Genomic DNA, 13,906 nt, shown 5'->3' on the forward strand with positions numbered 1-13,906 from the left:
TCTTCTATTATTGAGTACTTGTTTCCAGCTTTTTACAATGATGAACATGCAACAGTTAACATTTCTCACAAATATTTGTCCTCATCTCTGTTATTTCTTGAAGACAGGGGATAGGGGTATGAATATTCTAAGACATTTTATACATAATGCCAAATTGTTTACCAAAAGGGTTCTACCTACAGCAGAGTGGGAGTGCTCCACACGGCACCCTCACCAAGATTGAGTACTGTCATTAAAAAGCCCGGTATGTTCTGAAAAGGGGCATCCCATGATTCGATCACACAGGTGGCTGTGTGTCCCGCGGATCGCAGGGGGGCCACTTGGGGCTGGGAGACTAGTTAGGAGATGGTTGCGACGATCGCGATGGGACGTGACGGGAGCCTGCGGCTAAGCAGTAGGGATGAAGGGAACGGGAACACGCACGGCACTCGTAGAACATTCGATGCGGGGGATGGGGGTCGGTGCCGTTAAGATCACGCTGCGCTGCGGGGAGCGCAGGACAGAGCAGAAGCCGCGTGTCCGGCACGGCCTCCTCCGCGCCGCGCTCTGCACCCACGGGTGAGGTTGGCCGAGGCGCGAACCCCTCCCACCCCTTTAACTGGGACACTCCCCTTTAAGGCGGGCGCCCGCGCGCACCCGGCCCCGCCCTTCGGGGGCGCGCGCGGCGGCCGCGGCGCCGGCTCCTCCGGGAGTGCACGTGCCGGCGCCGGGCGGAGAAGAGGGAGGCGGGAGTCGGGCCGCGGGAGGAGGGGAGGCGCCGGGGGCGCGCGCGCGCGCGCGCGCGCTGGGCGCTGCTGGGCTGCGGCGGCGGCGGCGGCGGCGGTGGCGGCGGCGGCGGCGGCGGTTACTATGGCGGAGTCGGCCGGAGCCTCCTCCTTCTTCCTCCTTGTTGTTCTCCTGCTTGCCGGCAGCGGCGGGTCCGGGCCCCGGGGGATCCAGGGTGAGTCCCGGGGCGGGGGCCAGGATGGAGAGGGCCGGGCGAGGGCGAGGCCTCGCGCAGCGGCCCCTGGCTACAGCGCGCCCCCTCCCCACGCACTCAATATGGCCGGGCGGGGGGCGCGGGGGAGTCGCGGTGACCCCCAGTCGGCTTTCCGCGACCCCCGAGGCGCGGCCGCCCAGCCGGGACCGAGCTCACGCCGGGCCCCTGGGGACCCGATCCCTCTTCCCGGCGAAACTGGATTCGGGGAGCTCTCGGGGGTCGCGCTCCCAGCACCCCCATGTTCCATAGAGAGGAGTGCGGGCTTCCTTCCCCAATATTTGGAGGTCCACGTTTCTGCCCCTCAGCATGTCCAGGGGCGGTGGTCTTCATTCCCTCCCTCCAGATGCTCCTGGGGGGCGCCTTTTCTCCCGCCAAGATTGTGGGGCGCGGGCGATGGGGTCCTTGCCTCTCCGAGGTATCCTAATGTTGAGAGTCCTTGCGCACCTCAGATGAAAGGGGAAGGGGTCTCAAACCTTTCCTTGAGCTCCTGCGCTTGGGGTGCCTCTTCCCCTCCCTCTCCTTTCTCTCTAATATTCTGGGAAAGCGAGTCACATTTCCCCTTCGCGCAGTCCCTTGAGTTCAGTGGGGCCAGCCCCCCCTCCAATACACATGCCCCACGGAAGCAATGGGACCAACAGGGCCCTAAACGTTTGGGGAGCTTGGCTTTGGAATCTCTGGAACCCTAGGAAACCTAGTTCCAGAACAGTTAATCTGCATCTAGGTGTATTTGCTTTTCACCTCGCCTCTCCCACCCTACCCCAGGGGGCCCATTCACTTCGTCACTTTGTGGATGCCTTTCAGGTGACATCCTAGAACCTGCCTCCCACCCCCAAGATCATTTAAAGACCCCAGCACTGGAGCGGCTCCCGGCCCTTGGGCAGGATTTATTTACCTTCCCGCACAGTCCCTCTCCCCAGCCCCTTCCCTACTCACTCCCCCACCTCACACACCCCTTACCTTCCAAGTCCCACAGGCTTCTGCTCCTTGGTAGCACCCGCAGCCTTTCCGCTGCAGAGGTAGCCCCTTTCTGTGGGACACTCAGCTGGGTGTCTTGTTTGTGAGGCTTTGGGGGCTTGAGGAGAGCAGATGAAAACCCTAAAATATTTAACTTAAGGGAGTCGTCTCAAATGCGTGTTGGCATTGGGGTAGCAGATGAAGGTTATACTTGGCAGTTATATTGAAGTGATTATTGACCCACAGATAGATCTGGGAGAGCTGATCAGGTCTGTATCGGCTCCCCATGTACAATGCCTGCTGCCTTGACTTCTCAGCAGCCCCTAACCTTCCAGCAGTGGGAGATCAAATGTATGTCCTGTGGCTCTCTTCTCTCCACTAAAAAGAATGGTTCTCAGGTGGGTTCTGGCTTCCTTCGTAAACCAGACAATCAACAAAAGACCTCATCCCACTTTGGAGTCTCAAAAACAAGTTCATTACCTCCAGCCTTGATATTTCTTCCCAGTGGTGCAGCCTGTGCGGTGGGGTCTTTGTTCACAGGCTAATGCTTCTGCTAAGGCGCCTCATGCGTGTTCCTGGGTCTCGCTGCTCTGTGGCATAGGTAATGCGCCGTGGGGTCTGATAGACATGGTGAAGGTGTATGAACACAGCCTGACATTGGTGGTAAATTAATGGTTTTCATGAATAATGTTTGCTGGGCCTTATTATGGGCCATGTTCTTGGAGTGTGTAACACGATGTTATTTCTCTAGTAGGGTAGTAAGTAAGGAGACTCAGGCTTCAGGTTTGTCATTTTACATGTGATGAATAAATCTTTAAATTCCTTCCATAGGAATTTTTACCCTGTTCCTAATATATCCAAGATTTTTAACAGCCGTGTCCCTGTTGGTTTGATGTAGTGTCTGGTGGGATATTTCTTGTTGTGAGCCTTGAATGTTTAATTGATAATCCAGCTGGTTCTGAATGGGGCAGAGTTCATTTTCTGTAACCTTCCTGAAATGGATGTTGTTGGTGTGAGGATGGGTGGGCATAATAGGAAGTTGCTTTCTTTTTTTGGTAAATTGGAAATTAGGTTGTGTGTCCAGCAAACATTCTCGAAGGCCTTTAAATTTGGCCAGACACTACAGTTTTTTCCGGGACACATCTAGTTGCCAATAGTGCATGCTACAGAGACCACTGTTGCAAAAGGCTTCAAGTAAGACATCACTTCTGGGAAAATAGAGGCTGTGGGATAACAAGAAGTTGATTGCTGTCCTCCCCTGCACTTCCTCTGTTGTGATCCTCTAGGCGGGCTGGAGGAATGGCAGAACCAGCCAGCCCTGATGCCTGGTACTTGGACAGGACATGAGGGCAGCAAGGGGTCGGTATCTGTGTTAAATAGTGAACTAATGTCGACTTAGTAAAAGGCCAGTGATAAGAAGCATGAGTTCCGGGTTATAAACAGCATCACTTGATAGGTGGGCCATGTTTTAAGGCCTGCCTTTGGAATTTTCACATTAGTACTTGAAAATGTAAAATTGAATTAGTAGCAGGAGAGCATGATATTTATTTCTTAAAACAAAAACAACAAGGGAGACATTTGAGGTTCTGATAGGAATAGTTTTAATTTCTGTGAGTAAACTAAAAATTTAATTTCAGGCCAAGTCTTGTAATTTTGTTGAGTGGACATGAATTCGAACTACAGTGAAAGTGAACTCTCATAGAGAAAAAGAGAATCTCAGATTAGTTTTGTTAAGAGCTCCCAGAACAGATGTGATTAAAACAATAAAATGGCTACTCTGGTTAAAGGTTAGAGCCAGATGGAGGGAGGAGGCTGGTTTGCAGCCCCTGTACTTTGCTCCCTTACAGGTTGTCCTTGAATAAGGCACTTAACCTTTCTGTGACTGCCTCAGTTTTGCCTCTGTAAAGTAAGGAACTAGTCTGTGTCGCTCTTATTGGGACATTTGTGAGACTGACTTACTGATAGCCAGTTGGCTGGGAGGTATTTTTAGACACAGTTTCTGACTTCAGGGACCAGGCAATGTTGGGTTACTTTTTATCTTATGGGGCAGAATAATTCTTGGGATTGATAGAAGCATCATATGTCACAGTGTGGTTAATTTCTTTTTCTTTGTGCATTTTTGTGGACCCGTTTCAGATTTCCTCAAGTTAATTTCTGTCTCTTGACAGGCCCTTACATCTTAGGCTGGGCAGCATACCTTTGCTAATCAAAGGCAGTCTGGAGGGAGTGACCTGCTTTAGGCTTTATTGGTTTGGCAACGTTTTAATTCTTACGCAACTCCGGGTATGTTTATGGCACTATGTAAATGTTACATAAGAACATGGAGGCTGAGAGGTGGCCAGAATGGTGCCTGTGAACACAGGAAGGTTAGACTGAGGACTTCATCTGAAAGGACCTTGGGAATCTGCAGTCAGTACAGGAAGAAGCTGCACTTCATTTTTGTCTAAAAACCTTTTTAGATGATTGTGTCTTTCAGGTGGACTACTGTGTTATAAATAGGTTTATTCTCCACCGGTGAGCTAATTGTAACCTTGCTACCAAAATATGAATCAGGAGATGATGATGAGGCGTGCTGCTTCTTCCAGCATGGCCTGTTGAAGCTGCTTGTTGCATTTTGGAGCACGAGTTGAATTGCATCGCAGTCTGTTCTCATAATACCTCAGGAGTACGGGGTGTTGAGGTGGAATGGAATTCTCAGTCCACGGTGCTTGAGATCGTCTTTATTTTTGAAGGTTAAATTAGAATACTGAAGTGGCTCTTTTGTTTTAATTTTGAAATCCTTATTGTTTACTGTTCAGTTTTTGCTCAGAGCAGCCGTGAACATTAATTCTGGAATCCCGCCTCTTTGTCTCGAGTTCTTGTGCTATTTGTCTGTTACAGTTGATGTAAGAGGGTCTTATCTCATTTTCCTCTCTGTATTCACAAGAAGAAAATCCTGGAGTCCTCTTGCTCATCAGTTCCCCCCGATGCTGGAAGTGCTGCTGGCCTCCGGAGCCCATCAGTTCCGCCTGGACTAGGAGTGTGCAAACCTTTGAAGGGAATCGGCTCCGGAGCCGCCAGTCCCCGGCAGTCTCGGCTACATTTCTGTCACTCTGCAGGGGTAGCGTCACGGCCAGGTTCGAGTCCCGCTCTCGGGTTTTGCTCTCCTCAGCTTCTCTCTCTCACACGTGGTTCAACCTGCGGCTGGGCCTGGAGGCAGCATCTCTGCTCTTGCCTGTTCTCTCTGCTTGCTGGCTTTTCTGTCGCAGATAAATACCATTCCAGAGTGTAGCTTTCTTCTTCCTCTGTAGAGTCTCGGGAGCATGGTGCAGCTGTGCAGCTGCCGTCCCCAGCGGTCTTACCTGCCCACGGGTGTCTGAGACAGCGCCACTTCAGGCAGCTCTGGTGTTCTTTTTGTTTCCTCTCTCTCCACTTAGTCTGAAGCTTGCATTTGTCTTGCTAAATATTTTGAATTTAACACAATGAAAGTAACTGCCTTTCCCTTTAAAGTATCAATCCCCCTAATATTTACACAATTACATATAGGAGGTTTCTTTATTCATTCGGTTGGGTATGTGCCTGGAATGGTGCTTGGCCTGAGGAGGTAACAGGGAACAAGATGGACAAAAATCCCTAACTCTGATGGAACTTACTATTGCAGTGGCTCAGACTGAAAATAAATGAGTAAACACAGTTATCAGTCATGAGGGCTGGGAAGGAAATAAAACAGGATGCTGTGCTGGAGTGCGCTGGGGGCTGCCACTTCACACCCCTGTCTGCTTCATTGTTTCATCTGTAAAATGGGGCTAATCCAGTCAGGTCGTGTTATTTGCCATAACTCTGTTCTGTGAGGCCCACTTGAACACAGGATTAGCAAATACTGGACCACTGCTCCCGGGGGAGACACAGGATTGGGTCCCTGCAGCTGCTGGTCACACGTTTTCATCAGCTGATCGGTACATAACCTTGCGTTGTTCGTGTTTCTGTTTAAAGACACCTCATTTAATTTATATTGTTGATTCATTAACATTGAACTCAGGGCCAAGAGCACTATATTGCATGCCTGAATGAAGCTCATTCAGTATATGTATTTTCTTTCTCGTAAGGCACGTCATTGTCGTCTCGAGCTGCGGAACACTAAGCTACTGCTCTTGGGGCCTGTTTTAAGCAGTGAAATCACCAAGAAAAAACACAAAAAGACAAAAAGCCTGGCACTGAGCATACCATGAGAAGGACACATGTTAACAGTATGAGCTGAAACAAGAAGCCAGAGCATCGCCTTGTTCAACCTCAGTGGGAACGTGTGCATTAGGTGACTCAAAGTTTTCACCACTGCGCATGTCTGCAAATGACCATGAAAGCACTGAGAGTATTGATTTTGGGGTTATAAATAAATTTTAGCAAGTGGGCAGATTCACAAATACGAATCCATGAATAACGAGAATCAACTGTATCTTGTTAAAAGCCATACAATGATTGTGGCAGAGAGAAAATTATATCATGTGGAATTCCCAGGATTCCTGAATGGTTTCACTGAACCAAAAGTTTAATGTATACAGTTAGAAGTCCCGTTTCCAGGGGCTTCCCTGGTGGCGCAGTGGTTGCGAGTCCGCCTGCCGATGCAGGGGACGCGGGTTCGTGCCCCGGTCTGGGAAGATCCCACGTGCCGCGCAGCGGCTGGGCCCGTGAGCCATGGCCGCTGAGCCTGCGCGTCCGGAGCCTGTGCTCCGCAACGGGAGAGGCCACAGCGGTGAGAAGCCCGCGTACCGCAAAAAAAACAAAAAACAAAACAAACAAAAAAAAAAAAAAACAGAAGTCCCGTTTCCAGCCTGTGAATAAACTAAACAGGTATATATATACGTATATCGAATACTGCTATGGTGATCTAAAGGTTCCTTTAACCCTTGAGCACCTACCATATACCTGGCACTGTTGTAGATGTGGGGATACAACAGTAAACAAAAGGAGACAAATGCTTTCCTTGGTGAAGTGTACCTTCTGGCTGGTGAAATAGACAATAAAGAAATAAAATACAAGGTGATTCTGTCTACCACAGTCCCCCCACTGCTCTCCTCTCCCCAAGTTTCCTAGCCTTAGGTATATACACACCTTTTCCCAGTTACTCAGTCACACATGAATGCAGGTAGTACAGTTGACCCTTGAGCAACATGGGTATGAACTGCATGGGTCTACTTATACTTGGATTTCTTTCAGTATATACAGACTAGAGTACTGTGTGGTCCAGGGTTGGTTGAATCCGTGGATGTGGAACCACAGATCCAGAGGGATGATTGTTATGTTATACTTGGGTTTTTGACTCCATGGTGGTCAGTGCCCCTAACCCCTGAGTTGTTCAAGGGTCAACTGTATTGTGAAGGGATTAAATCAGCGCACCTCCAGATAGGCAGGCTATCATGGTGGGCCTGACCTAATCAAGCTAGCCCTTTGAAAGCAGAGCATTTTCTCAGCTGATTGCAGAAGAGGAAGGCAGAGATGCTCCAACTGGCTTGGAAGAAAGTAAACATCCATGTATGAACTGCCCGTGGGAGCCACATGAGCAGGAACTGCAGGCTGATTTCAGGAGCTGAGTGGTCCCTGGCCATTGGCGAGGAGGGAAATGGGGACCTTAGTCCTTCTTCCACGGCATTAGAGTTTGGCAGCAATGAGTGAGTTTGAGAGAGGTTCCAGCCCTAGATGAGGAAGCAGCCCCAGCTGACATCAGTCATGCTGTGCCTGGACTTCTGACCTACAGAAACTGTGAAATAGTAAATAGGTGTTGTTTTTAAAAATGTGTGTGTGGTGAGTCAGATGGTGATGTGAGGAGAAGGAAAACAGGAGAGGGAAATAGAACTCTCCCAAGATAGGCTTGAGGCTCCTTGAGACCTGGTACCCTGTCATCCCATGGATGGACCTTGCATGTGGAAAGAAGTCCTTTGACCACATGTGGCTTTCACCTACTGCCTGTTACCTTTTCCTAGATATTTGTGAGTGTTTGGAGGAGAGAGGAGATTGTGGGTACTTTGGAGATAAGTTTTTTAGATGGTTTGATGTTTTGAGTTCAGGAATCTGTGAATTGAAGGATACTTTTTTAAATAAGTATTTGTGTTGAACCTGCCTTACCCCAAATCTTTGCGTATTGTCTTGGTGTATGTTTGTATACATTACGTTCTACACTTGTAGTAGATAAGCTTGAATCAAATTCAGTCAACGTTCATTCCTAATGTGCAGGGCCAAGCTTAATGTTGAGAGGGATACTGAGGAACGAACCTGTCCTTGCCATTGAGACGTTTACACACAAATTGACTTCTGCTTGTTAGAAGAACCATAAAACCATAAAGAGCTCTGACCCTTCTCATTCACTAGGATGACAGTAGTGATAAAAGCATCTGATTTACTGAATGTATACTATCAAGTGTTACACTGAGCATTTGTGCTACGTAGCTTACACCGTACAACTATTCTTTGAGGCACTCTCATCCCCATTTTACAGATGAGAAAACTGGGACATAGGTTAAACAGTGGGCCTAAAGTCTGTCTGACTCCAAAGCACATGCTCTAAATCCTGGACTCTACTATGTACTGTAATGACTATTAAAGTAGCTTTTTAACCAGTCCCTGCCTCCTGTCTCTCCCTTGTCATCCTTCCTACCCCTGGATTTAACTTTGGAAAGTGCACCTTCTGTGTCACTTTCATGTGGCCTCCAGGATCAACTCCAGACCCCTTAGCCTGGCATCACAATCCATGCAGTCTGGCCTAGTCTCCCTTGCTGCCCTTGTCTCTGACTGGAACCATGGCATTGCTGTCACATCTGTTTACTTTGGACCTAACATGCCTTGTGCTTTTCTTGGTCTTGGCCTTCTCTTCTTAGCCAAATCCAAATCCAGCCATCCTCCAGTGTGGGACCCACTTTGTCTTCCTCCTATCCCCCAGCCAGTGACTCCATCCTCTCTGCTTTTCTCTTTGGTCCATATCAGTGGTATAGAGGTTCACACTGGTTTATAGTTTTCTGCCTCTCCCACTCTCGCTTTCCTACCCCCTAAAAATTGATGCTAAGAACTACTTTATTTTTCTTTATATGTCTTTGTCCTATCACAGAGCCTTGCGTATTTTAAGTACTTAATAATTTAACTGAATTCATTCATTTCTTTTCCATCCTCTCAGCAAAATCCTAGGTAAATAATTCTAGTTCTGTCCTGCTGTAATTTTATTATCTCCTGTATATACAGTTTTTATCCCAGTCTCTCAAAATGCTGCAAACATTTTTGAGTTACTTGGAACATCCTAATCACACTTCCTACCTCACCTCTTGCATCTCTGTTTATTCTACTCTGTTTATTCTACCACCTACCCATTATATTCCAGCCAGATGAACTTGATCTCAACCTCTTTAGTTTTATTCTCCGTCCTGGCTGATTTTGTTTTCTCCTTCATTGTCCCAGTTGCCTGAAACAATCATTCCTATCCCTCTTCTCCCTCAAAACTGTGATGTACACTGTGGCCTCTCCACACATCCATAGTATAGTAAGTAGGTCAGGAAGCAAATAGGACTACCGCTGATAAATACCCTCCCCTGCTCTAATGAGCCACGAGTATGTCTGCTTAAGTACAACAAAGAAAGAAAACAGAATGATTGTACGTGTCAATATAAACTTGTCAGTAAAGGAGAAATACCAAGTTACTAGTAGGCTGTCTGAATGTGACAGCTGAGTCTGTACGCTTAGGTCCCAGGAACACTGGACATGCTCTGTCATAGTGATGCCACTCCTTCCAGCTTTACCTTGACATTCTCCTGGGCAGCAGGTGGGCCCTTGCTAGATGTTCAGGCATTTACAGTCAGCCATAAGTTAAGTCGCAATGACAGGTCTCCTTAGCATAAACATCAAACGTCTTTTTTGAGTGAGAACAAAGCTTTCATTCTCTAGACCTGAGGCTTAAGGGTGAACTTGTTTAAACAGCTCTCTGGGGTTGGGTTTGTCTCCAAGTAGAATGTCAGAAAGGCAGTTTGTAGAATAGATATAGTGTGGAGCTGGCTTTTCAAACACCTTTCTCTTATGCAAAACCCACTCCGAGACCTTTTCCCAGATTGAAATTAAATACCAAGCTTATCAAATGTCTTATTGTTAAATCTGTGCGTTTTTTCCCCTCGTCATACAAATAGCTTCCTTTATTAAGTCAGTTACATTTTTTTCATAAGTGCTTTTTTTTTTTTTTTTTTTTTTTTTTTTGCGGTACATGGGCCTCTCACTGTTGTGGCCTCTCCCGCTGTGGAGCACAGGCTCCGGACGCGCAGGCTCAGCAGCCATGGCTCACGGGCCCAGCCGCTCCGCGGCATGTGGGATCTTCCCGGACTGGGGCACGAACCCGTGTCCCCTGCATTGGCAGGCGGACTCTCAATCACTGCGCCACCAGGGAAGCCCTCATAAGTGCTTTTTACCAGTATACTTTTTGGATGTTTTAGATACCACCAACTACACATGTAAAATTTGACTTTATTATGGCTCTTGGGTACTTAAGAGTTTTTGTTTTGTTTTATTTTAGTGTAGTTTTACAATCTAATTTTGATGATTGTGAAAGCTGGAAATGCAACTTGAGTCTTTGTTAGCAATAACATCTGATTGCTATATTTTAATGCAGCAGGACTTTTCTGCCTGGTACTGTGTCAGTTCCGCAGCCTCACCCGCTGTCTTCCCCCCAACCCCCACCCCCCGGAGAAACAAACATCACCTCTACTTTGTGATAGTTTAGTGCCAGACACCTCCATTTTTAAACCCGATTCAAGATTTTCATAAACATTTTGGCAGTTGTCTAAATCAGTAGTTACTGAACAACTTTTTTCTTTATTTTTTAAAAAAAAATTATTTATTTTTATATTTAGCCGCGTTGGATCTTCGTTGCTGCACGCGGGCTTTCTCTAGTTGCAACGAACGGGGGCTACTCTTCGTTGCGGTGCGCGGGCTTCTCACCGCGGTGGCTTTTCTTGTTGCGAAGCACGGGCTCTAGGCTCGCGGGCTTCAGTAGTTGTGGCTCGCAGGCTCTAGAGCAGAGGCTCAGTAGTTGTGGAGCACGGGCTTCGTTGCTCCGCGGCATGTGGGAACTTCCCGGACCAGGGCTTGAACCCGTGTCCCCTGCATTGGCAGGCGGATTCTTAACCACTGCGCCACCAGGGAAGCCCTTTCTTTTTTCTTTCTGTCTTCTTAAAGCAGTAAAACTCTTTCAAAAATGAAAATGTAGACAGGTATATAAAACGGATAAAAGCATGTCCACTCTGGCAGAGCCCCTTCCCTCTCAGGTTGCTAGGCTGAGATCTGTTGAATGAGATTTATTAATCATGGTGCTATTTGCTGATCACTGTGCTGGATACCAGTGAGAAAATGAAGAAGAGAAGGACACTGGTTCCCTCCTTTAGGGGTTTACAGGTTCCTGGGACATCTGAGAGCCTAGGGACTTGGGAAGGACACTGTACCTCCATTTTTTTTGGTATGCTCGTGTTAGGTTTTTGTTGTTATTGTTTTGTAATTGAGATTATATTATACATACTATTTTACAGAGATTTATGACATTTTAAAAATTGTGGTAAAACACATATAACCATTTTTAACCATTTTAAAGTGTATAATTCAGTGGTGTTAAGTACCTTCATAATGTTACACAAACCATCACCACTCTCTAGTTCCAGAACTTTTTCTTTACCCTGAAGGAAACCCAGTAACCCATTAAGCCAGCATTCCCCATCTTCTCCCCCAAGCCCCTAACAACCACTAACAATGCTTTCTGGATATTTAATATAAATGAACTCATACAGTATGTGGCTTCTTTCAATTAACATGTTTCAGAGTTCATACACAGTGTAGTGAATATCAGTAGTTTATTCCTTTTTATAGCTGAATAATACTCCACCATATGAATATACCACATTTTGTTTATCCTTTCTATGTTTGGTGGACATTTGGGTTTCCACCTTTTGACGGTTGTGAATAGTGCTGTTATGAACATTCGAGTACAAGTTTTTGTTTAAACACCTGTTTTCAATCTTCTGGATGTACACCTAGGAGTGGAATTGCTGGGTTATATGGTAATTCAATGTTTAACTTACCGAGGAACCATCAAACTGTTTTCTATAGTGGCTGCACTGGTTTATAATCCTACTGTCAGTGTATAGGGTCCCAGTTTCCTCTGAGTCTGCACCAACACTTTCTTATGGCCTTCCTAGTGGGTGTGAAGTGGTTTTGATTTACATTTGAATTTGAAATTCATTTGCATTTGAGATGATGTTGAACATCTTTTCATGTACTTTTTGGTCATTTGTGTATCTTTGGAGAAATGTCTGTTCAGGTCCTTTGCCCATTTTAAAATTATTTTTTGTCGTTGTTGAGGTTTTTTTTAATATAAGTTTACTTATTTATTTTTGGCTGCATTGGGTCTTTGTTGCTGCACGCGGGCTTTCTCTAGTTGTGGCGAGCGGGGGCTACTCTTCCTTGCGGTGCATGGGCTTCTCATTGTGGTGGCTTCTCTTGTTGCGGAGCATAGACTCTAGGTGCGTGGGCTTCAGTAGTTGTGGCACGAGGGCTCAGTAGTTGTGGCTTGCCGGCTCTAGAGTGCAGGCTCAGTAGTTGTGGCACACAGGCTTAGTTGCTCTGCCGCATGTGGGATCTTCCCGGACCAGGGCTCAAACCCGTGTCTCCTGCATTGGCAGGCAGATTCTTAACTACTGCACCACGAGGGAGGCCCTGTTGTTTAGTTTTAAGAGTTCTTTACATATTCTGGGTCCAAGACCATTACTAGATACATGATTTGCAAATATTTTCTCCCATTCTGTAGGTTCTCTTTTCTTCACTCTTTTGATATTGTCCTTTGAGACACAAAAATTTTTTAATTTGGTGAAGGCCAATTCATCTATTTTTCTTTTGTTACTTGTGTTTTGGGTGTGATATCTAGGAGACTGTTGCCAAATCCAAGGTCATGAAGATTTACCCCTATTTTCATTTTAAAAGTTTTAGAAGTTTTCGAATATAAGTTTTAGCTCTTATATTTAGGTCTTTGACTTACTTTGAGTTAATTTTTGTATATGGTGTGAAGTCATGGTCCAGCTTTATTCTTTTGCATGTGGATTTCTGGTTGTCCAGCACCGTTTGTTGAAGACTAGTCTTCCCACCCCCAAAATGTTGTAGACACTCTTGTGGAAGATCAGTTGATGATAGATGTATAGATTTGTTTCTGGACTCTCAATTCTATTCCATTGATTTATAGTCTGTACTTCGGGGAGTACCATACTGTTTTGATAACTGTAGCTTTGTAGTAAGTTTTAAATCAGGATGTGTGAGCCCTCCAACTTTGTTCTCTTTCTCTTTTTTTTTTTCCCTCCCAAGATCACCTTGGCTATTCAGGATCACAGAGTTGTGTAGAATTGTAGTCTTTGTTCTATCCCAAGTAAGCTGTAGGGAGTTTGGATAGGGTCCACAGGAGAATAATTAAAATAATCATGGGTTGTAATAGGCTGTTCTTATCAGTTTGGCCTGCCTGATGGATGCTGTCATCTGGTAAGATGAGGGCTCAGAGGCAGCTTATGATCAAGTTGTAAAATCATGAAGAGGAAGGGTGGCACGGGCTATTTGGGCACCACATTTTAGCTCCTGTAGAACTAGAAGGTTGCCCAGTGAAGCTTGGAAGAGGCAGGTTTAGTGTCCCTAAATGGGACACTGTTCCACGCTAAATTGATGAAACTTACCATCCCCAAGGAGCATATACATAAGCTAAAAATCATAGATACTGTAGCTTTAAAACTTTCGTGGACCTTCATCTACCAGGACAAAGGTGGGTGTTTTGCAGCGTGCCTCTTACCTTTGGAGTTCAGTGCCCCCACCCTGCTCCTCCCACATCCTGTCCCCCGGTGATGTGGATTGAGTGGCTGTGAGTTTAGTCCTGGATGGTGGTTCTTGGGAATTTCCAGTGAGCAACAGCCTTACTGTATCCTCCTAGAATATGCCGTGGGCAGG

General features: G+C 46.4%; 1 protein-coding gene across 8 annotated transcripts in view; it reads left to right on the forward strand.

Moving 5' to 3' along the window:
- Positions 1–849: 849 nt before the first annotated feature.
- The window catches only part of ACVR1B (activin A receptor type 1B), a gene marked incomplete at both ends in the record, with an annotated part of 31,768 nt that continues 18,711 nt past the window's right edge, over positions 850–13,906 (forward strand). For all 8 annotated transcript variants that reach the window (XM_079715919.1, XM_079715920.1, XM_079715923.1 and 5 more), the window contains one exon: positions 850–940. In XM_079715919.1, coding sequence (XP_079572045.1) covers positions 850–940 — 91 coding nt within the window. The remainder of the gene's footprint in view (positions 941–13,906) is intronic.

The sequence above is a fragment of the Hyperoodon ampullatus genome, assembly GCF_949752795.1.
Source record: "Hyperoodon ampullatus genome assembly, chromosome: 11".
Lineage (NCBI taxonomy): Eukaryota > Metazoa > Chordata > Mammalia > Artiodactyla > Ziphiidae > Hyperoodon > Hyperoodon ampullatus.